Raw genomic sequence first — 21,454 nt, forward strand, 5'->3', positions numbered from 1 at the left:
AGGATAACCTTGCATTGTGAGAACTTTGAACATATGCCCCTAGGGCCAAAGCAATGAGATCGAGTTCTCAAAACAGTCCGCTCCTTGCCTCTACACCAGCGTCTTGATGGCGCGTTCTACCCCATCTAATTCTCCCCAAACAACTCCAGCGGAGACCCCACCTATTTCCTAAACAGCCCAAAGCATAGTTCTAGATCAGCACGTCGGACAGCTCTCGGCGCCCTCGGAGCGCTTAGCCAAGCCCGGCGTCGCGGCGGGCACGCCCCCTTCCAGCCCCGACGAGACCTTCCGCCAGCCTCTGCCAGACGACCCCTCCTCCTCCTCTTCCTCCTCCAGCCCCTTCCCTTCCGATCCCACCTGCCCACAGCGAAGATGGCGGAGGCGGTGGCTTCAGCCGCCTACGCCAGACGGGTGGGCGCTACCACGGCAGGGAGTGGGAGGGAGGGCGGAGCGGACCATCGGGGCAGCCGGGAGCCATGTTGGGGCTGCGGGAGGAGGCGATGCTGCAGCCGCCGCCGCGGAGCAGCCAGGCCCGCAGGGAAGGCAGGAGCCGCCGCCGCTTCTAGATAGATGGTGGTGGCGGCGGCGGCGCAGGCGGAGAAGGGGGCAGAGCCAGAGGCGAGGCGGGGCCGGAGCAGCGCCAGGCCCGGGCAGGGGGGCGGGGAAGGGGCCGAGGGACCATGGCTGAACGGCGGCAGCAGCAGCAGCCGGGACTACCAAACCGCCGCCGCCGCCGTCCTCGCCAGTGCCGCCGGCTGGGGCTGCTGCTGCTCCTTCTCCTCCCTTTGTTTCCCCTCAGCCTGGGGGAGCCGTCGGACAGAGGGGGCTTGGGCTGCGCCCGCTTGGCTGCGCCGGGAGGGCCGAGCTGCGAGCTGCGCTGCTGCGCTCTCGTCGGACGGTGGGGAGCCTCCTCCGTAGCCAGTGCCCGAGGGGGCGGCTGGGGCTGCGACGGCACCTTCTCTCAGCCCCCGCCGGGGGCCGGCGGTGCCTCCTGGGCTGGCTACGTGACCCCACCGCCGGATAAGAAGAGGAGCCGGCGTCCAGCGAGCGCCCCGGGGGCGTGGGGCAGCTGCTCCCGCTGCTTGTGGATTATAAACGCTTCAGCACTTCTTCCGGATCCCCCACGCCCGGCGTGGTGGTGCCACCGGACTACCCGGGAATGCCTTCTCCAGCGAGCCAGGCTCGGGGCGGACTGGGAGCAGGCGGGCACCTTCTCCAGCCCTTGCAAGCCCGGCGTCGGAAAGCCGGACAATGGAGCTTATAGAGAGACTAGCCGGGCGGCCCCATCCCAATCCCGCCTGCGCGCACCGGGTCTCCACACCCGGAGCCGGCGAGTGCGCCTCTGCGGGCAAAGATTTCCCCGCGTGTGGAACGACACGGACCCGCGTGGGCTGCTGAGATCCGACACAAGAGCGACGAGAGGAGCCGCGACGCCGGCGAAGCCCCTTTGGCTCTCGAGAATGCGCCTCCCTTCTTTTTCCCGCTCGCCCTTCTGCGGGTGGCTCGCCTTGCTGACCTGCCTCCAGCTCCGCGCGGGGCAAGCGGGGCACCCGGGGGCTTCTCGTCGCTGTGCCGGCGGCGAGTGCTGCGGAGCCGGCCAGGAGCAATGCTGCCTCCAGCCTTGGGGAGGGAGAGGCTGGGCAGGAGCTGTTTCAGCACCACCACCGCGCAGGACAGCTCCCGGCGTCTCGCTGGGCGCCCACCCAGACGGAGAACGGAGGAAGCCGGAGCTCTGCCTTCTCTTCCACCCGCTCGACTCCACCAAAGGCTGTTTACAAACTCTTTGTTTCGGCGTGGGTTTTAGGAGTCCCTCCACTCCAGACTTCTTTCCCTACCTGCCGCTAAAACCTACTCACCCAACTATGCAGAATGAGCTAACCCATTCCTCGTGTGCCAAGAAACGGAGGAGAGAGGGGGCATTGCTCCCTTTGCTAAGGACTCGGAGAGCAGCCAATCGCCACCCGCTCTTCCCTCAGTATAATTACCAGGTCCAAGTGGCCGAAAACCAGCCTCCCGGGACCCCTGTGATCACGATGGCAGCCCAAGACCCCGATTCAGGTGAAGGTGGGCGCCTGCTCTATTCCATGGATGCCCTGATGAACAGCAGGTCCCTGGAGTTGTTTAGTATCGATTCCCAAAATGGCCTCATCACCACCACTGAAGTTTTGGACAGAGAAAATATGGACCTGCACTACTTTCGAGTAACTGCGGTGGATCACGGGGCTCCCCGTCTTTCTGCCACCACCATGGTTGCCATTACAGTGGCAGACAGGAATGACCACAATCCAGTATTTGAGCAGAGTGAGTACAGAGAGACTATCCGAGAAAATGTTGAAGAGGGCTACCCTATCTTACAGCTGAGGGCCACAGATGTGGACTCCCCACCCAATGCCAACATCAGATATCGTTTTGTAAATGAGCAAGCAGCTCACTCTGTCTTTGAAATAGACTCCCGGTCAGGGCTGATCACCACCAGTGGGCAAGTGGACAGGGAGAAAATGGAGAAATATTCTTTAGTGGTGGAGGCAAATGATCAAGGTAAGGAGCCTGGCCCTCGATCGGCCACAGTTAGAGTCTATATCACAGTCCTTGATGAGAATGACAATGTCCCACAGTTCAGTGAGAAGCGGTACATAGTCCAGGTAAGAGAGGATATCAGACCCCACTCGGAAATTTTGAGAGTTACTGCCACTGACTTGGACAAAGACAATAATGCTTTAGTTCATTATAACATCATCAGTGGGAACAGCAGGGGCCAGTTTTCCATTGACAGTGTGACTGGGGAAATACAGGTAGTGGCTCCTTTGGATTTTGAGGTTGAGCGGGAATATGCACTGAGGATACGTGCCCAGGATGCAGGGCGGCCTCCTCTGTCCAACAACACAGGCATGATCAGCATCCAAGTAGTGGACATCAATGATCATGCTCCCATCTTTGTCAGCACCCCTTTTCAAATATCAGTGTTAGAAAATGCCCCTTTTGGCCACTCGGTGATCCACATCCAGGCTGTGGATGCAGATTATGGAGAGAACTCTCGCCTGGAGTACAAACTCACTGGGGTCTCATCTGACACCCCCTTTGTGGTGAACAGTGCCACTGGGTGGATTACTGTGAGTGGCCCCTTGGATCGAGAAACGGTGGAGCACTACTTCTTTGGAGTAGAGGCCCGGGATCACGGCTCCCCTGCGTTGTCTGCCTCTGCAAGTGTCACTATCACTGTAATGGATGTAAATGACAATCGGCCTGAATTTACCCAGAAAGAATATTTTATCCGTCTCAACGAAGATGCTTCCGTGGGGACCAGTGTTCTGAGTGTCACGGCAATTGACCGGGATGTGAACAGTGCCATCAGCTATCAGGTAACAGGTGGGAACACCCGGAACCGTTTTGCCATCAGTACTCAGGCAGGAGTGGGACTAATCACCCTCTCTTTGCCCCTGGATTACAAGCAGGAGAGGCGCTTTGTGCTGACAGTGACAGCCTCCGACCGGACTTTGCACGACACTTGTCATGTCCATATCAACATCACTGATGCCAACACCCATCGGCCAGTGTTCCAGAGCGCCCATTACTCAGTAAGTGTTAACGAGGACCGCCCTGTCGGCAGCACTGTGGTGGTGATCAGTGCCACTGATGATGATGTAGGGGAAAATGCCAGGATTACCTACTACTTGGAGGACAACATTCCTCAGTTTCGCATTGATGCAGACACTGGTGCCATCACGTTGCAAGCACAGTTGGATTATGAGGACCAAGTGACCTACACCCTGGCCATTACAGCCAAAGATAACGGCATCCCTCAGAAAGCAGACACCACCTATGTAGAAATCATGGTGAACGATGTCAATGACAATGCCCCTCAGTTTGTTAGTGCTCACTACCAAGGCATCATCTCGGAAGACAGCCCTCCCTTCACCAGCGTGCTCCAGATCTCCGCCACGGACCGGGATGCCCATGCCAATGGACGAGTGCAGTACACCTTCCAGAATGGGGATGATGGGGATGGAGATTTCACAATAGAACCCACGTCTGGGATTATCCGCACTGTCCGCAGACTGGACCGGGAGAGCATCCCGGTCTACGAACTCACTGCCTATGCCGTGGACAGAGGCATCCCTCCCCAGAGGACACCTGTCCATATTCAAGTTACCGTGCAAGATGTGAATGACAATGCTCCTGTCTTCCCAGCTGAAGAGTTCGAGGTTTTAGTGAAGGAAAATAGCATTGTGGGCTCTGTGGTGGCTCAGATTACAGCTGTTGATCCAGATGAAGGGCCCAATGCACAGATCATGTATCAGATTGTGGAAGGCAACATCCCTGAAATTTTCCAGATGGACATATTTTCGGGTGAGCTCACAGCCCTGATTGACCTGGACTATGAGAGCAAGGCAGAGTATGTGATTGTAGTCCAGGCCACCTCTGCCCCCCTGGTCAGCAGAGCCACAGTCCACATCAAGCTCATTGACCAGAATGATAACAGCCCCATCCTTAAAAACTTCCAGATTCTCTTTAACAACTACGTCTCCAACAAATCCAACACCTTCCCTTCTGGGGTTATAGGGAAGATCCCTGCGTATGACCCAGATGCATCTGACAGACTGTTCTACGCCTTTGAACGAGGAAATGAGCTGCACTTGTTGATTGTCAACCAGACTAGTGGGGAACTCCGGCTGAGTCGCAAGCTGGATAACAATCGTCCTTTGGTGGCCTCCATGCTGGTGACCGTCACAGGTAAAGGCAGTTTCAGTGCTTTTGGTGACTGTGGAAAGGTTGCATTTCCTTGACTTATGACAACTGGGCCAGCCTTTTAGCCGTGTTAAACGGTGCCAGACTCTCAGTACTGGACCATTATGCCAGGGGTGGAGGATAAGGGGGAAGGGGAGAGACTTTGATGGTAATTATGCTGGTGGATCTTTTATTTATTTTCCCCCTGCTTCCTTTAGGGCGTAATAGCTCAGTGGGCTACCAAAAAGGCAAGATTTGATTGCTCGCTATTATCTCGTGGCAGACTCATTTCATAATTTATTAGGCAGAGCCAGGTTCCTGCCCTGAAGAGTTTACAATCTAAATTAGATAAAGTGCACACAAAGGAAGGGAGAACGGATGCAAATGGGCTGAGACAAACCTGCTTGTTGCGGGGAGGATTAAAAAAGGGGGGGGAATGGCTGGAGTGGCTTCCCGGCTCTTTTCTTGGCTTTCTTTTGTTCAGTGCTGGAAACAGCTCACTAAATGTAGAGTGTGTTCCAGCAAGGCCTTTGCAAGAGGAGAATCTGCATCTGGGTTTGGTTGCAACAAGTGATGTAGCCTGGAGAGCTTTGCTTTCCTAGGAGCTTTCCCCACAGCTGTGGAACTTAATTGGAATTGGGTGGGAAAGAGGGAGGGAGCAGGTTAAGGGTTGCCCAGAGAAAAGGATACCACCTAGTGCAGGATTTCTGAGGCACGGTTGCTGTTTTGTTCAGACCATGCTCCTCTGTTGATTTTAAATCTCCCAGCCTTCCATTGAACTAGCCTGGACTAGCTGGAAGCAGCATGATGACTACCACAGTTTCCACAGGGCTTGTGGGTTTCTGGCACAGTGGTTAACATGCTCAGCACCAAAAAGTACCTTGGCTGCAGACAGGGGGTGGGGGGGAAAGGATTTTGTTCTGAGATTTGGTGCAACTGTCCATGACTATCTGTCATTCTGGCCTTCCCAGCGAGGAACTGAGCGGCATGGAAAGATCTACTCTTGTTGCCATGCTGAAGGGAGTTCCTTTTAAATTGGCTTAGGGATACCGTGATGGCAATGATGGCTTATTACCCTCAAGCATATACCAACAAGTCTCCCATCTTCCAGACCTCAGCTTTCCCACCTGCAAACCATGGCAAGGCGGAGTTACTTTTGCAAGCTGCCTTGCTAGCAAAATGCAAAAAGAAGAAGAAAAGAAAGTGCCAACCCATTAGTTTTTTTTGTAATATATTTGAATGCCAATTAGAACTTAGCCTCGGAATTGTCTAGGATGTCAGGGCTCAGCCTTAAAAGAGGAAGTAGTAATGAAGAGAGTGGCTCTGAGCTTAATCGGGCTGTCTTTCCCTTGCCCAATAACAGCCTTTGCACATCTGGCTTTGAGAGTTAAAGGCTTCTGGGACAGAAGACATGACATCTGGTCATATATTCAACCCCAGCTCCTCTTCTTTTAAGAATCCCATGCTAGACATGTCCATTAAATGCATCTCTAAGCCTATGGATCAGCTGCCTTTCTCAAGGTCTTGACTCCCTCTCTCTCACGGCTCAGGTACACATAATTGAATGCTTTGGAGTTTTCTCTTAAAAACAAGTTGATCCCCCATGGCCAAACTGATATTACTCTAGCTGGCTCTTAGATGCTGCCTCAGACCTAGGCACTGAAAACATCAGTCCCCCCCTTGCTGTAAGATGGAAAATTGTTCCCAGTGCCATTTGGAGTCTTAACAGGCTTTGCCCAAGCCACAGCTCACTCATCTTCATCAGGATTTGGCCTGATGGTCAGATTTCATCAAAACTGCTCTTTTTCATTTAATTCACTTAATTGGTCATGTTAACATGTCAGCACGTCTGTCTTGGCTCCAGTCCCTTCTTTGTCCTCCCTGCCCCCCTACTAAACATGAGCTTGGGGTATTAATCCTACTCCTTTTTAATGTTACCTTTATCATTATCGATTTTGCCAGGTCCATTTTTCAAAGGCCCATTTGCTGTACTGGCATAAACTAGTTTTGTGCCTGAGTGTAATGCCATAGATGGCACTTTGGTAGGTCAGGTCTAGACATATAAAAAACAAATGTGTCTCTAGAAAACTTCCCCTGCACTGTAAGGAGATGTTATTTTAATTTTATTAGTGGGAAGCAGTCATAGGAGAAGAATTACACCAATAGCCAAAGGCCATCAAGGAAAATCTACGTTACGGCCAGGAATAGGACATAGATTGCTTGAGCTGCTCCAATCTTTCGCTCTTTCCGTAAGGCCACCCCCTTCCTTCTGTTGCTAGCAATAGGTGTGCTTGAAAATGGAGCCTAATTATGCCAAATAACCCAACTGTGACTTGTGCAAACGGGTGTGGGAGGAGGCCCCTGTTTATGGGGAGAGACAGAGGAAGGAGGTTGTATGTATCAGTGGCTCACAGGCTTAGTTACCCAGCTGTGTCTAGGGAGACTTACATTATTCATGACTTTCCCCACATCCTTAGCTATCATCTAGCCCTCTCCTATAACCCCCCCCCCCGACTAATTTAGGGAGTGGGCTCGGAAAAGGCAGCCCTTGTTTCCTTCAAAAGGATGGGGGGTGCGGGCAATGTGTTCTGCTGGGGCTCATTGCTAGATTGGGGTTCTTCAGGGGTTAATTGTAACTGCAGGGCAGGGCGATATCGTATTCAGGCACACAGGCAGGCATTGGGCGCTGATTACTGGAGAGCTAAGCTGACCTTTTCATGCTTCTGCCAGGGTGCGCTGCTGATGCTGGCTCTGCCTCCCTAACACACTTAACCCCGCACAAAGGCAGGGAGAAATCACATTTTCGGGTCTCACATTAAACTGCCTTAGAACAACAAGGCTCTCTCGAAAGGACGGTGTTGTCATTTCCCCAGCTTCCAGTGTGGAAATGAGGAGAGAAAAGGCTAAGCTCATGCAGGCGAGGAGAAGCATGGAAAGGGAATTAGGCAAAGGAGCCCTCCCTGGGGGCAGCCGAGGAGGTGGGGGAGAGGTGTAGGGGGAGCGGGGGGGGAGCACTGCGCCTTTTGTTGGCTCTGGTGGTGGCTGAGGATGCTCAGGCCATTTTGTTCAAGCACTTCTTGCAATCCCTGGATTTTATTTTTGTTGCGTTTTTTCTTTTCTTTTTTTTAAAAAAGAATCTATTGTTTCTGGAGTACCTCCCATACCAAGTTGATCCAGTGGAAACACGTGCCAGAGCTGGTGGCTGGAATCAATGCACAATTAGTCTTGTCTAGGGAAGAGGAGGGAGCAATTTACGAAAAAGGATGTTAATGGATGGAAACCCCAGACTTACTACCTTGCTCAATAATGCACAGGCCCCATGCAGAAATTAAGATGGCAAGCCTCAGTCTGTATCATGGAGCACACATTTATTTCAAAAGATCAGCAACTGTTGTTATTATTACAGTCGTACCTTGGTTCTCGGACAGAATCTGTTCTGGAAGTCCATTTGACTTCCGAAAATGTTTGAAAACCAAGGCGTGGCTTCCAATTGGCTGCAAGAGCTTCCTACAGCCAATCAGAAGCCGCGGAAGCCCTGTTGGATGTTCGGGTTCCAAAGAATGTTCGCAAACCAGAGCACTCACTTTTGGGTTTGCGGCATTCAGGTGCCAAAACATATGAGTACCAAGGCGTTCGACAATAATATTGCAGCATTATTATTATTATTATTATTATTATTATTATTATTATTATTATCTTTCATTCCTTCTCATCCCATGAACTCAACAACTTCCAATAGATGAAACATTTAACTGAGGTCCAGGCTGGACAAATTATTAATTCTGCGAAATGCTTTTTTTAAAAAGTAAGTTGTAAGTGTGTAAATCTCGATATGGATTGGGGCCAAAATGGCGGGAAAGTGTCCCCACCCTCCATGCCAGGGTCGTGATCCAGATTAGGTGCCCCAGTGCCTGCAATCTCCTTTTTAAAAGACACTCTTGCTGATGGTGCCAATGGCGTCCGATGACTATGAGAGCTACAAAGCCAGGTTCATCTCTCAACTAAGCAGCTGATTCAGTGCCACCACTTTTGGAGCACTCATCGGTTCTGCTTTTGCTGTGGACGCATGGAGATGGTCTCACACAGCAGAGAGCCACCGTGGGGAAAGGGTGTGTATCGCCACCCAGCTCAAAAGACACATCCCAACAATTCAGGAAGGCCCAGAGGAGCATTGCAATGTGGTTGAGCACCCATGCACAGATCCCCCATGTGCTGAAAGTGTAAAGCACTTTGGAGAGTCAGCATGGTATATACATGATACTAAGATTATAGCCTTAAGCTCACCAAATTACAGGGTGAATGTGTATACTATCCTAGCTACTGATGCTGGATCAGAAGATGCTGTCACAAGTGGGTTTAATCCTGTTCATGCGAAGAATTAAAATGAGAGGTGTAAGCCAATGCTATCCCTTTAGGAACAGACTTAATAAAGCTATTGATAAATAGAGAGAATGAGCTGCATCATACTAATAGGCTTGACTAAAACTTTACATTACTACGATCAAAATGATTCTTCCCAAAGGGAAGTGAGTATGAATCAGCTAACGGAGTTTCCTTGGAAGTGGGAGGGCAGGATTCCTCCCAGATTCTTCAATTATTTCTGTGAAAGGCCTCATGTCAAAACAGCTAGTGCCGAGGCGGGAGCTTGTTCCGTAGAGACAGGAAACGCAAGCGGATGTCTGCTGCTGCTGCTTAGAAAAATTAATTCTGGAGATACAAAGCTGCCTAACCAGCCTGGTGGTGGGAAGCACTTCTAACAGACCAAGGGCAAAGCTTGATATTATAAGGAAGATGAGACAGTCACAGAAAAGAAAAGAAAAAGCCCTACTCTGTATGCAGTTCCTTTCTCCTTCTTTGTAGCCCCTTGTTCAGAGATCTGACTGGATCCTTTTCTCCACGCACGCTCCGTGGGCCAAGTGTGACAGGTGGGTGGGGCCAACCCCTTCCCATCATCTGATGTCCCAATGACACAAGGTGACCCATTTTTGCGCGCACCAATTGTTGGGGCTTAGGTGCTCTGCTCATGAAACACCCCTTTGGTGTTGCCCCCCCCCCTTCCAGCAGCAACGCTGGCTTCCAAATAAATCCAGCACCCCTACCAGGCATAGCTGTGTCAAAGTTCTTACTCTTCATGGGTGGGGCCAGATCGGTTGCTTCACCTTTTACGCAGCAATCGTGGGTTTCATGGTTGCACCAGTTTTGCACTGCTGTCTGCAGCACAGGGAAGGCATCGCGCATCTCCAGACACCCAGTGGGTATGTGTCAGGGAGGCATGGACCCAGTCGTGGTTCCCTGGCACACACACTAGAATTCAGAGATGTGCACTAATGTTTTCCATGTATACCACAGCAGCCACTGGTATAATAACACTGGCAAGCACAATTGGCAAGCCTAGCATGGGGCTTGAGATTCAGCAAGCAGGAAAACTGGCTTGGGAACCCTAAGGGCAAAGCTCCACACAGGCCTTCCAACCGACTTCTGGAATTCGGCTGTCAGTCAATTATTTGAGTGGCGTTGTAAAACCACAGCGGGTTGCATGCAGCTTTCCATCATTCCTTCATGCAAACTGGGATGAAGTCACTTAGGACCACTGACAATGATCCTATGGACTGCATGTGGAACCGCAAGGACTGTCAGAAGTCTGCATGCCATCCTCTGCAACTTGATTTTTCCTGATGCGGTTAAAAATAGGTATCAGGGTGAGGAGATGGCTGAAATTCACATCGTAGAAGATGTGAAGATCTGGAATTCTCAAGCTGTCATGGACATCTAGAGCCCGCGGAATGCGCTTGCTGTCAAGACTTCAACTTGAAAAGCTTCATGTGTGTTTCTCCACTGTAGTCAATCAAATTACCCTGGAGCTGAGTTCACCCTCTGTTTTGTGCCAGATGTTTCTCTGGAGGGGTCCCATCTTTGGGATTTGCTCCCTTGTAGGTCTGCCAGAGCTCCAGGCTAGTCATTTTCAGGGTGTCATGCAAGCTGCATGTATTTAGGTTAGCTGTTAATTAACAGTTTTGTAGTGTCCTTGGATTGTGTGTTTTAATCTCTGCATTTAAAGTTTCCAAGGCAAGAGGCACTTTAATTAAATTAGTAATAATGCATCGTGAAAGCCAAATTTGACCTGATTTGCAAAATCGCTTAATTCCCCCAAATAATCACCAGGAACTTTAAAGAGCTGTGGATGCCTTGCAGAAGAAAATAACAAGGGGGGGGGGCCAAGCAAAGAAGCATTTGCTTCAAAAACAAGCAGCTTTTGTTTTTGCCATTCCTCTTTTTTTCATGGGGCAGTGAGCAATCGGAAGCATTTTAACCCAGAGGTATAAGGCAATTAAATTTGGTTAGTTGACATCCTGGTACATGTGTTTAGGATTGCGAGTTTAGTCCACAAAAATCCCATGAAAACATACAGGCTTGAAAGATGAGTCATTTCCCTTCTTTTATGACCTGAAAATCATTGGTCTCTGTGTGTGATATGCTTCGTGCCTGCCTGGGCAATTATGGGCGCCTCCAGGTGAACTGCTTATACAGAATCCATCCTGATTTGCTTGCACAAAACTTAAACAAAAGTTAGTCCAGTCTTTGGGGAGCATCCATCGCGACTTGCTTGCAGGGTGTTTATGTGTCTTCCCATTAATCATTCATTCATTTCCAGTGTGCTTTCCTAACCACAAGAAGTCTGCTGGGTTGTCTGTTGTTGTTTTTAAAGTGGATTTCTTGCACCAGTGCTAGAGTGCTTTAATCAGTTTAAATTGTACAAATCTAAACTTTTTCTTGAAAACAGTGGCAGTCTGGCATCCCACATTCTTGTTGCTGTCACTACTGCTGCGACTTGGATTTAATGCTGTATATGGAAGAGGAAAAGCTCTTAGTCCTGGTGGGGATGGGGGTTGGGGTGGGGGGAGCACATCCTGCTGAAATTATTCTGATGTAGGGCTAAAACATTGCACAGTTATAACCACACACCGTTAACTGTCCCCTGGAGTGCTTCCGTACTCAAAAGCCAATATGGATGGTCCCGCATTAGGGACCAATTAGTTCCATCCACTTGGACACAAATTCATGGCCACAGCATCCTTTTGTCAAGGCTAGAGTGCTCTTTTGTGTGTAGTCCAATTGCCCTGGGTAAACCGATCCGCCAAGAGGCATCGTTTCCCAGCACTCAGTGTGTGTTGAAAAATAGAAATGCCGTCGAGCCAAGACCAATCTCCTTTACCAGTCACTGTAGCATGTGAACGGCATGAAAAGGGAACCAGCTAGTGCAAATGTTAGGACAAGATCAGCCCCATTTCCCAGTTGCTTTCCTCCTTGCAGCTGCTCCTGAAAGTGCTCATGTGCATAATCAGGTGTATGATTTGACGGTGGTGCATAGATCCCACATATCTATCTATCTGTATGTATGAGCAAATGTGTCACTTCATTTCATAGGTGCCAATTGGCAGGGATGGTGTCAAAGTGGCCTAGCATTAAACACCCCCGACAAACATTTGCGCAGGAAATAACACTGCGAAGCCAAAAAAGCAACCCCAGCTCTTGCTCCAATCCTCACATATCAAGTGCCTTTCCCAGCACAAAAGTATTATTTGTGCCAGGGGTGGCACCTGCCAGATCAGAAATGGTGTGCAGTTATCTCCTCTGCCAGGCCAAACAGCAGCTTGCAAGATGGGCAGGCATGAGAGGTGAGAGGGTATTCCTAGAAGTCTTTGGACTATCTTCTCATGTTGCACTAAGAGGGTCATATACCAGGTGGTCCAGCCCTACCTAGGACTGGGACCAGTTGGGGTTCAACCTTCCTGATTTGATTTTCTAGATACTCTGAAGGTCTTCCACTATCGAGTTGCTAGTGCTGAACCACAAGTTACCCCTGCCCCAAACCCCTCCTCCGCACAACTATTAAGGGTGTAGTAGTCCATCTGGACGCGGGTGGCGCTGTGGGTTAAACCAATGGGCTGCTTGGGCTTGCCTATCAAAAGGTCACGGTTCAAATCCCTGTGACAGGGTGAGCTCCCGTTGCTCAGTCCCAGCTCCTGCCAACCTAGCAGTTCAAAGGCATGTCAAAGTGCAAGTAGATAAATAGGTACAGCTCCGGCGGGAAGGTAAACGGCATTTCCGTGCGCTGCTCTGGTTTCACCAGAAGCGACTTAGTCATTCTGGCCATATGACCCGGAAAAACTGTCTGTGGAAGCGGACAAGTGCTGGCTCCCTTGGCCTGTAAAGCGAGATGAGCGCCACAACCCCAGAGTTGTTTGCGGCTGGACTTAATTGTCAGAGGTTCCTTTACCTTTACCTTTTAGTCAATCTGGCCACCCTACAGATATGAACACAGCTGGATTTTTATTCCAAGTGTGGATTTTAGATTGGGCAGAGTTCTTGTGTGAAAAACCCCAACTTCCTCTAGAAACAATGGACTGGAGAGGTAAATTGAGTGGGTTCAGGCTTATCATAGATTTCAATGACGTCCGGTTTGGGCCTTCCCCTTTTGCATCAGCAGCCATTTCACTGAATGCAACTGATTTGCTGACTTCTGTGGTAGTGGTAGTGGCACCCGCCCTGTGGAACACCCTCCCATCAGATGTCAAAGAAATAAACAACTATCTGACATTTACAAGACATCTGAAGGCAGCCCTGTTTAGGGAAGTTTTTAATAACTGATGTTTTAATGTATTTTTAACCTTCTGTTGGAAGTCGTCCAGAGTGGCTGAGGAGACCTAGCCAAATGGGCATCGTAGAAATAATAAATTATTATTATATATTATTATTATTATTATTATTATTATTATTATTATTATTATTCTGTTCTAGGCTAGGCTGAGAAAATGTAATCACTCTTGTTGTCTTTTAAGGGAGAGCGTCAATGGACCATGCAGTGATGCATGTGCGCATCCACCCGCATTTAGCATGTGGCCTGTGTATGTTTTGTAAGGAGACGAAGAGGAGCTTCCTTCCTGGGGGAATTGATCAAAGCAGTTGAGCATTGATCCCTTTCCCCATTTGTATCAACCAGTGCCACGGATCCACTGGCTCATCCAGTGCCATGGCTACAAGGGGTGGCTACAGGGGGTGCTAGCTGGGGTGGGGGTTTTTTGCCCTGGGTGAAGCCTCCAAGGCATTAATAGCCCACCCTTTAGCCCAAAAGGTTCACAGAGTATCTTCTGAAAACTACTTCTAAGATGGCCACCAAAACAGGAAATGGGAAATGGGGTTGACAGATCAGCAGCATCCCTGACCCTGAGATTTCAGGATCCAAACCTGAGACCAAGGGGTGGCCCCTGGTGATGTCGCAGGGACAGACCCTGGAGACAGAGGTTAATTGGGAGAGGGGAGGGGAGAAGGGAAGACACCTCCCAGAATTAATTTGCAGCCAGTTCCTACCAAGCTGAAGCTTATAAGCTGCAGGCACAGTCAAATGTGTCAAGATGTGTGTGTACGCAAATGTGCATGCTGGGAGTGCCAAACTGAGTCTTTGACCCAGATGAAATAAAGCCTAGTTTCACCCCTGGGCTCATCCGCACTTCTACTTGCCCTGCCGCTTTCCCCCGGCGAAGCCCCTGCTTACTGCTGAATCAGCAAACGTCAATTGGGTTTTCTCCGGATTGACATTAGCTCTGATTTAATGCTAAAGGGAAAGGGCAAAAATGCTCAGAGCCATGCCTAGAGAACATGGGACAAGCAGGATTTCTAGGCAGGGGACAAGCATAAGTGTGGATGCTCCCTTTGCCACCAAGTCCTGCCTGGGCTCACTCCTGTAATATCCCAGGAGCAGAGGAACATTCCGCTTAGCTCTCTGCAACCATAACCCCACTCTAGATGCGCATAAATGTTCGGCGAAAGCCACCGTGACCTGTCCATGCAACCACTTGCTGTGCCTGTCTTCGTGCGCCTGCAACTACATGTTGAGGAAGCTCCCTGTGGGAGAGGGACATGAATATTCACCAGCCTCTGGCTCTTCATCAGTTGCCAGGGCCTGCGTTTGTCGAGAATGGCTGAGGCTCTCTGATTAAAATTACTCCTGGGGGGGTTGGGGCTTCCAGCAGGCTTTGGGCTGCCTTTGTGTGTCGATTGAAAGGTGGGGAGGGGGGAGGGGGTCCTCCTCTTAACCATCTGCTTCCCTTTAATGTTGAACAGATTGTGAGTCTGGGCAAGAGGCCGGAGCTACCAGTCAGGATTGCACTGCAAGCGCTACTCGCAACGTAACACAGCCCCTAAAAATAACCCTCGTAGCGTACATTTGCGTGTGTGCTTCTGCATGTGCACATGCACCTGTTCTGCCCACAAGATCTCCTTGCTTGCACACAGTGTTTCATGATGACGCATTGTTCCCAAGAAAGCTTGCGAGATTGCCAGCTTACCACTATGTGCTCGGAGCTATGCGGGGAATGAATTGGTCAGAAGAATTGACCGCTCCCTTAATCCTAGAGACCTCTGTCCAGAACTGAATGTGTGGTAAATGCTGTTCTCCTCCCCACTTTACAAGATATTCGATGAGTGCTGATATGCGTTGCTTTCCAAGCCATTTTCTCCTAGGTGGGTTTAATTTGTTCGCTCACTTCTTACAGAAGAGCCAGATGACATCGCCGTCGAATCCCTACAATCCAATGTTCTCTCTGTTGCCCCTCCATTTATTTTTATTTTTATATTTAAGACTATCTATAGACTGCTTGATTGTAAAACCAACAACAAAACCTCTAAGCAGTTTACAAAAATATAAAGTATTAAAATTATAGATAGAAAGCAGGCATTATGAAATGTTCAAAAGATGGTTAACAGCTGCAGCAGTTAAAAAGAAATAAAACGTGTAGCTTTGATGTGTCTGGATACAGTAAAGGTAAAGGGACCCCGGACCGTTAAGTCCAGTCGTGAATGACTCTGGGGTTGTGGCGCTCATCTCGCTTTACTGGCCGAGGGAGCTGGCGTACAGCTTCTGGGTCATGTGGCCAGCATTGCTAAGCTGCTGCTGGCGAGCCAGCGCAGTGCACGGAAACGCCATTTACCTTCCCGCCGGAGCGGTACCTATTTATCTACTTGCACTTTGACGTGCTTTTGAACTGCTAGGTTGGCAGGAGCAGGGACTGAGCAACGGGAGCTCACCCTGTTGCAAGGATTCAAACTGGCGACCTCCTGATCAGCAAGCCCTAGGCTCTGTGGTTTAGACCATAGCGCCACCAGTGTCCCTTTTTATGTGTCTGGATAGGCAAGCCTAAATAAAAATGTTCTAAGCGGGCATTCAAAATAGCACAGTGAACTACTGCAGTCAAGCCTTCCCGGTCCAGGACTGCTGTGGCTATTGCAGAAATCGCAGGTGGTAAAAGATGCTTCTACCCACCAAGACTACCTGGGCCTCCAGTGACTGAGCTGGGTCCAGAAGCACCCCCAAACTGTGTAGCTGCTCCTTCAGAGGGGGTGCAGCCCCATCCAGGGCAGGGAGTTGACCAGTTTCTCTGCCAAAGGAACCACTCATGCACAGTGCCACAGTCTTGCCAGGATTCAAGCTCAGCTTATCTTCTTTCTTCCACCACTGCATCCAAACACTGGTCCATGGCTCACACAGCCTCTCCTGAGTCAGATGCTATGGAGAAATAGAGCTCAGTGTTGTCAGTATACTGATGGTCCCTTGCCCCAAGACTCCTAATGACCACTGCCAGCAGCTTCATAGAAATATTCAGTAGTCCTAGGGACAGAACCACCAAGGAAGCAGAAATCGTTCTCCCAATGCTCCTGTCTGGACTCAGTTCCATAGGAAGGGCCGGAACCACTGTAACACAGTTCCTTTCCTCAGTTTCCATTCTATGAAGCCAGTCCAGGGGGATACCATGAAAAGCCACAGAGAGGCTGAGAAGCAAGGTTGCTTTCTGTAAAGTCCATCCATCAGGGCATCCAATGGCAGCTCAGTCCTGTGGCTGAGTTGTGTGACATGGCACTTTAAAGACAACCACAGGGCCTATATGGAGTGGCAAAATGCAACTGTGACTTCTCTTTGCTACTGAATCTTTAATAAATCATTATGGGCAACTTCCAGGCACAACTGGCCATTTAATTAGTTGCTTCCTACTCAAAGCCTGGGGACGCGGGTGGCGCTGTGGGTAAAACCTCAGCGCCTAGGACTTGCCGATCGTATGGTCGGTGGTTCGAATCCCCGCGGCGGGGTGCACTCCCGTCGTTCGGTCCCAGCACCTGCCAACCTAGCAGTTCGAAAGCACCCCCGGGTGCAAGTAGATAAATAGGGACCGCTTACCAGTGGGAAGGTAAACGGCGTTCCGTGTGCTGCGCTGGCTCGCCAGATGCAGCTTGTCACGCTGGCCACGTGACCCGGAAGTGTCTGCGGACAGCGCTGGCTCCCGGCCTATAGAGTGAGATGAGCGCACAACCCTAGAGTCTGGCAAGACTGGCCCGTACGGGCAGGGGTACCTTTACCTTTACCTTTTACTCAAAGCCTAAGCAGTCCCATTCTTCTTCTGCTGCTTCTTCTTCTTCTTCTTCTTCTTCTTCTTCTTCTTCTTCTTCTTCTTCCCATCATCATCATCATCACAATTGCACAACTATGATAAAATATAAATAGTAAGGTTGCTTGGGCTACAAGAAGGAAACAACTAATTAAAGGGCCATCAGGAAACGATTAATTAAAGGACCAGATGGTGTCTAATATTCATGGGTTCCAGAGAGTAGGTGATGGCACACTAAAAGGTTGATTGCCTCCCAACCTCACTGCTTGAGATGCTCAGGAAGGCAGTTTCTGCTCTGCAGCTTGCTTTGCAGAATGAGTAATGCCATGCTCTGCGTGGGGAAGGCTTTTTTCTTCTCTATTTTGCTGCATCAGAGGCATCAGCAGCCCCCCTGTCAGCCTAATGGTCCACCTAGTGCTGTCCTGCTTACTCTCTGCCTGTCAGCCCCTCCCAGAGTCTTGGGCAGGTGATTTCTCCAGCCCATCCTCCTGGTGTCCCTAAGTTGTCAGTGCCAGGGTTTGAAAGCAGGAACTTCTATATGGAAAGTTTACCCAGGTCCACCGAGCATCGTTCAGTTGTTTCCATCCTTCATTTAAACCCACTGCCATAACCAGAAGCCATCCTTGTGCAGCAGCAGCAGTGATCCCTGACACACTGTGACCTGCTGGGGCAAATCAATGTTTGCTATCGATAAGGTGCTGCCTGGCCCAGATGTGAGGAGTGGGAGTGGGCACTGTAGCTGTCTGTTCCGCAAAGGGCAGGAACAGGCGGCTCCAGAAAGGGGCGGGAAGAAGAGGTGGCTGGGCCTCTGGGAACAAGGCCACGTGTGGGGTCAGGGGTGAGCATGGAGGAGCAGCGGGTGAGGTGCAACGTGAGGCCCAGGGAAAGTGTTTCTCTTTGTTCTTTGGGAGGCGAGAACCAGGAAGTGGATCTTTGGATGCCACATCGAAAAGTAGAATTACTTGTGTTTGTTGTTGTCCTTCTTCTGGTGTAATATCCAAACAGGGAAGTTGTGCATCTCTCCCACAGTGGGATGGATGATCTGCCCACAGAGCAATTGGACGGTGCTTGGGTGTGTGGTGCTGCTGTTACGTTGTAAGCATTTGAATACATCTTAATCTGGTAAATCCCTGTTGGGAATCTGCATGAGAATCCCCCTGTATGTCAATCTGAGGTGCCTACAGGAGGAGTAGCATATAGATATGATATAATCTGGTATCACAGGCCATATGTCTATTCTTTTAAATGAATTGGTAGTTTGTTTATTATTACAGTGGTACCTCGGGTTAAGAACTTAATTAGTTCTGGAGGACTGTTCTTAACCTGAAACCGTTCTTAACCTGAGGTACCACTTTAGCTAATGGGGCCTCCCGCTGCCGCCACACGATTTCTGTTCTCATCCTGAAGCAAAGTTCTTAACCCGAGATACTATTTCTGGGTTAGCGGAGTCTGTAACCTGAAGCGTCTGTAACCTGAAGTATCTGTAACCTGAGGTACCACTGTACATGTATACATGTTTTATCCTCACAACAACCCTGTGAGGCTGGTTAGGCTTCATGGCTGAGGAGGAAATATTTAGAGTCATTAGAAGAGACAAGATGTGGGTTGTTCTATGCGCTAAAATAAAGTGTAATTTTCTCAGGGAATATTTCCTCAGTTTTGAAGGGTGAAGGACTGGGTTTACTGTGGAGTGTGTATCTGCTATGTGTGTGCACCCTAAAATTTTATAACAGCACAATCACAAGAATAGAAGAAGCATCTCAGATGTCGAAGGCAGACCCTCCAGTTTGTAAGTGCACCTACAGGCCCCAAAGCAACCCCAAGACCATGAAGTCCAGATTTAGAATTACTTAACTGTATTTCTTTCCCTGAGGCAGAGGAGTAGGTGGGGGTGGGGAAATGTCTTTCTCAAGGCATGAGGATGCACAGCAGAATTTCCTGCTTTGGTTCCACATGAGGCTTAAAAAGGGATGATTCAAAGGAGAAATGAAAGCCCCCTGTGCTCCACACCCCCTACATCTCTGACTCCGCCATCGAGAAGATTAGTTCCTGTGTTATTGCACCGGTGCCTCTATTTGCTCTCTTATTCCTCCCTTGCTCTCTTATTCCTCCCTCCACACATTCCCACCCCCCTTCCACCAGCTCTGTCTTATCTCCAGAGCTCCAGGGGTGGTTGGTGCCAGCACCTGAGGCTTCCTCTGGAATTTTCCAGGGCTGCCAAAGGAAATCTCACTCTTTAAAGGACAAAAGAAGAAGAAGGGGAAGGAAGAGCTATTTCCATCCTTAAATCTTCCTGAGCCGTTAACTTCAAACAGGAACGGGAGGAATCAAAGCGCTTGTGTCTGGGCTCTGTGGCTGCCAAGGGAGAAGGAAACAATCAGACCTGAGCCGTACATGGAGGGGGTGCCATCAACTGGCTGCTCTTGGGGTCAGCAGAAGGAGGGCGTTTCTCTCTCTTTTACAACACTGTTTCCTTCCTGGTACATTGGTTCCCATTAGAGCAGCTTCAGAGTGTGGGGGACTGGGGTGCTTTGGGGGGCTGTGATGGAAGCACCCTTGCTTATTACCCTGGCCGTATCCATGGCTGGCTGTTTCTGCTTCTACCAAATTCTGCAAACATGATAGTATACCTGAAGGAGCATCTCCACCCCCATTGTTCACTCTGGACACTGGCTCCCAGTACATTTCTGAGCACAATTCAAAGTGTTGGTGCTGACCTGTAAAGTCCTAAATGGTCTCAGCCCAGTATACCTGAAGGAGCGTCTCCACCCCCAGCTCCAAGGACCTTTTAGCGGTTCCCTCACTGCAAGAAGTGAGGTTACAGGGAACCAGACAGAGGGTCTTCTCGGTAGTGGTGCCCACCCTGTGGAACACCCTCCCACCAGATGTCAAGGAAACAAACAACTATCTGACTTTTAGAAGACATCTGAAGGCAGCCCCATTTAGGGAAGTTTTTAAGGATTGATGTTTTATTGCATTTTTAATATTCTGTTGGGAGCCACCCAGAGATGGGGGGGGGTGTATTACAGGGGGACTTGGACCAAGTTCCCTTACAGAGATGTTCCTGAACCATGAACACCTGAGGAGGAAAGGTAGGGCCATATCTAGTGCTTAGGCATGCTCAGAGTAGGCCCATTGAAATCAATGGATATGATGAAGGCTGTGATCCTTTACTCTGGAGTCAATAGACACGACAAACTGATCCTATGTGTGCTGCCTTGGATCAGATCAAGGACCGCCTCTCCCCATATGAACAGCCCTGGACCCTCTGATCATCATCTGAGGCCTTTTTTCATGTGCCTCCTTGAGAGGTCTGGAGGGTGTCAACACGAGAACAGGCCTTTTCTGTGGTGGCTCCCCGTTTGCGGAATGTTCTCCCCAGGGAGGCTTACCTGACACCTTTGTTACATATATTTAGGCACCAGGTGAAAATGTTTCTCTATCAGGCCTTTAATTAATCAGATCTTTAGCTGATTAACATTTTATGGCTGTTTTAAATGTGTTTGTGAAGACAGGGTTTTGGGGGTATGTTTTTGTTTTTATTATGTATTCTTTGGTGTTCTTGTTTTGTATTTTTATGTTGTGATCTTTGGGTGTGATCTTTACATGAAGGGCAGTATACAAATTTAATAAATAATAATAAGAAAATGTTAATAAAAGACTGCCAAATCCAGCATTCTGTGCGAACATTCTACAACTTGGTTGTCCATCAGAAATGGATTCTGATCAGCAGCGGAGTCCTGCCTAGCTTACTCCCACCTCTGATATAGGAATGGATTAGGTCTTGAAGGTAGCAATTGAGGTGCAGGAAAAGCCGACTTCTTTGGAAACGTCAGCCATTACTGCAGCTGCAGGTGGGATATCAGGCAGAATGCAAGAGCTGCTTTTGATTTCAAGTTCAGGGCCTGATTGCTTTAAGGCAGCCTTACCCAGTCTGGTTTCCCCAGATGTTTTGGACCACAGTCCCCATCACCCCCTTATTTTTGGTCATGAGTCTGACCAGAATCATAGTCCAGAACAGCTGGAGAACAAGGCCCATTTAAGGGATGGAGCACAACTTGACCGCATGGCACATGTTTTGCATGGAGAAGACCTCAGCTTCAGTCCCTGCCGTGTCCTGTTGAAATGAACAGGCAACAGAGCAAACAATACTGAGCCACATGGATCTAATAACCTTACCTAGTATAAGGCAGCCCCCCCTATTTCTGTCCTGTATTTAGGAGGTCATTTCACTGAATCCCTCAGGAGGTTAGCACCTTCTTTTAGATCTTTAACAGTCACACAATAAAGTG

At 49.6% G+C, this 21,454-nt stretch overlaps 1 protein-coding gene across 3 annotated transcripts in view; it reads left to right on the forward strand.

Annotated features, from left to right (window-relative positions):
- Positions 1–449: 449 nt before the first annotated feature.
- Positions 450–21,454, forward strand: part of CELSR3 (cadherin EGF LAG seven-pass G-type receptor 3) — an 87,449-nt gene continuing 66,444 nt past the window's right edge. For 2 of the 3 annotated variants that reach the window (XM_053377933.1, XM_053377934.1), the window contains exon 1: positions 451–4,731. In XM_053377933.1, coding sequence (XP_053233908.1) covers positions 681–4,731 — 4,051 coding nt within the window. In that variant the 5' untranslated portion in view covers positions 451–680. Of the gene's footprint in view, positions 4,732–21,454 lie in introns of all 3 variants that reach the window. The other variant, XM_053377936.1, reaches the window with a different exon arrangement.

The sequence above is a fragment of the Podarcis raffonei genome, chromosome 2 (genome assembly GCF_027172205.1).
Source record: "Podarcis raffonei isolate rPodRaf1 chromosome 2, rPodRaf1.pri, whole genome shotgun sequence".
Lineage (NCBI taxonomy): Eukaryota > Metazoa > Chordata > Lepidosauria > Squamata > Lacertidae > Podarcis > Podarcis raffonei.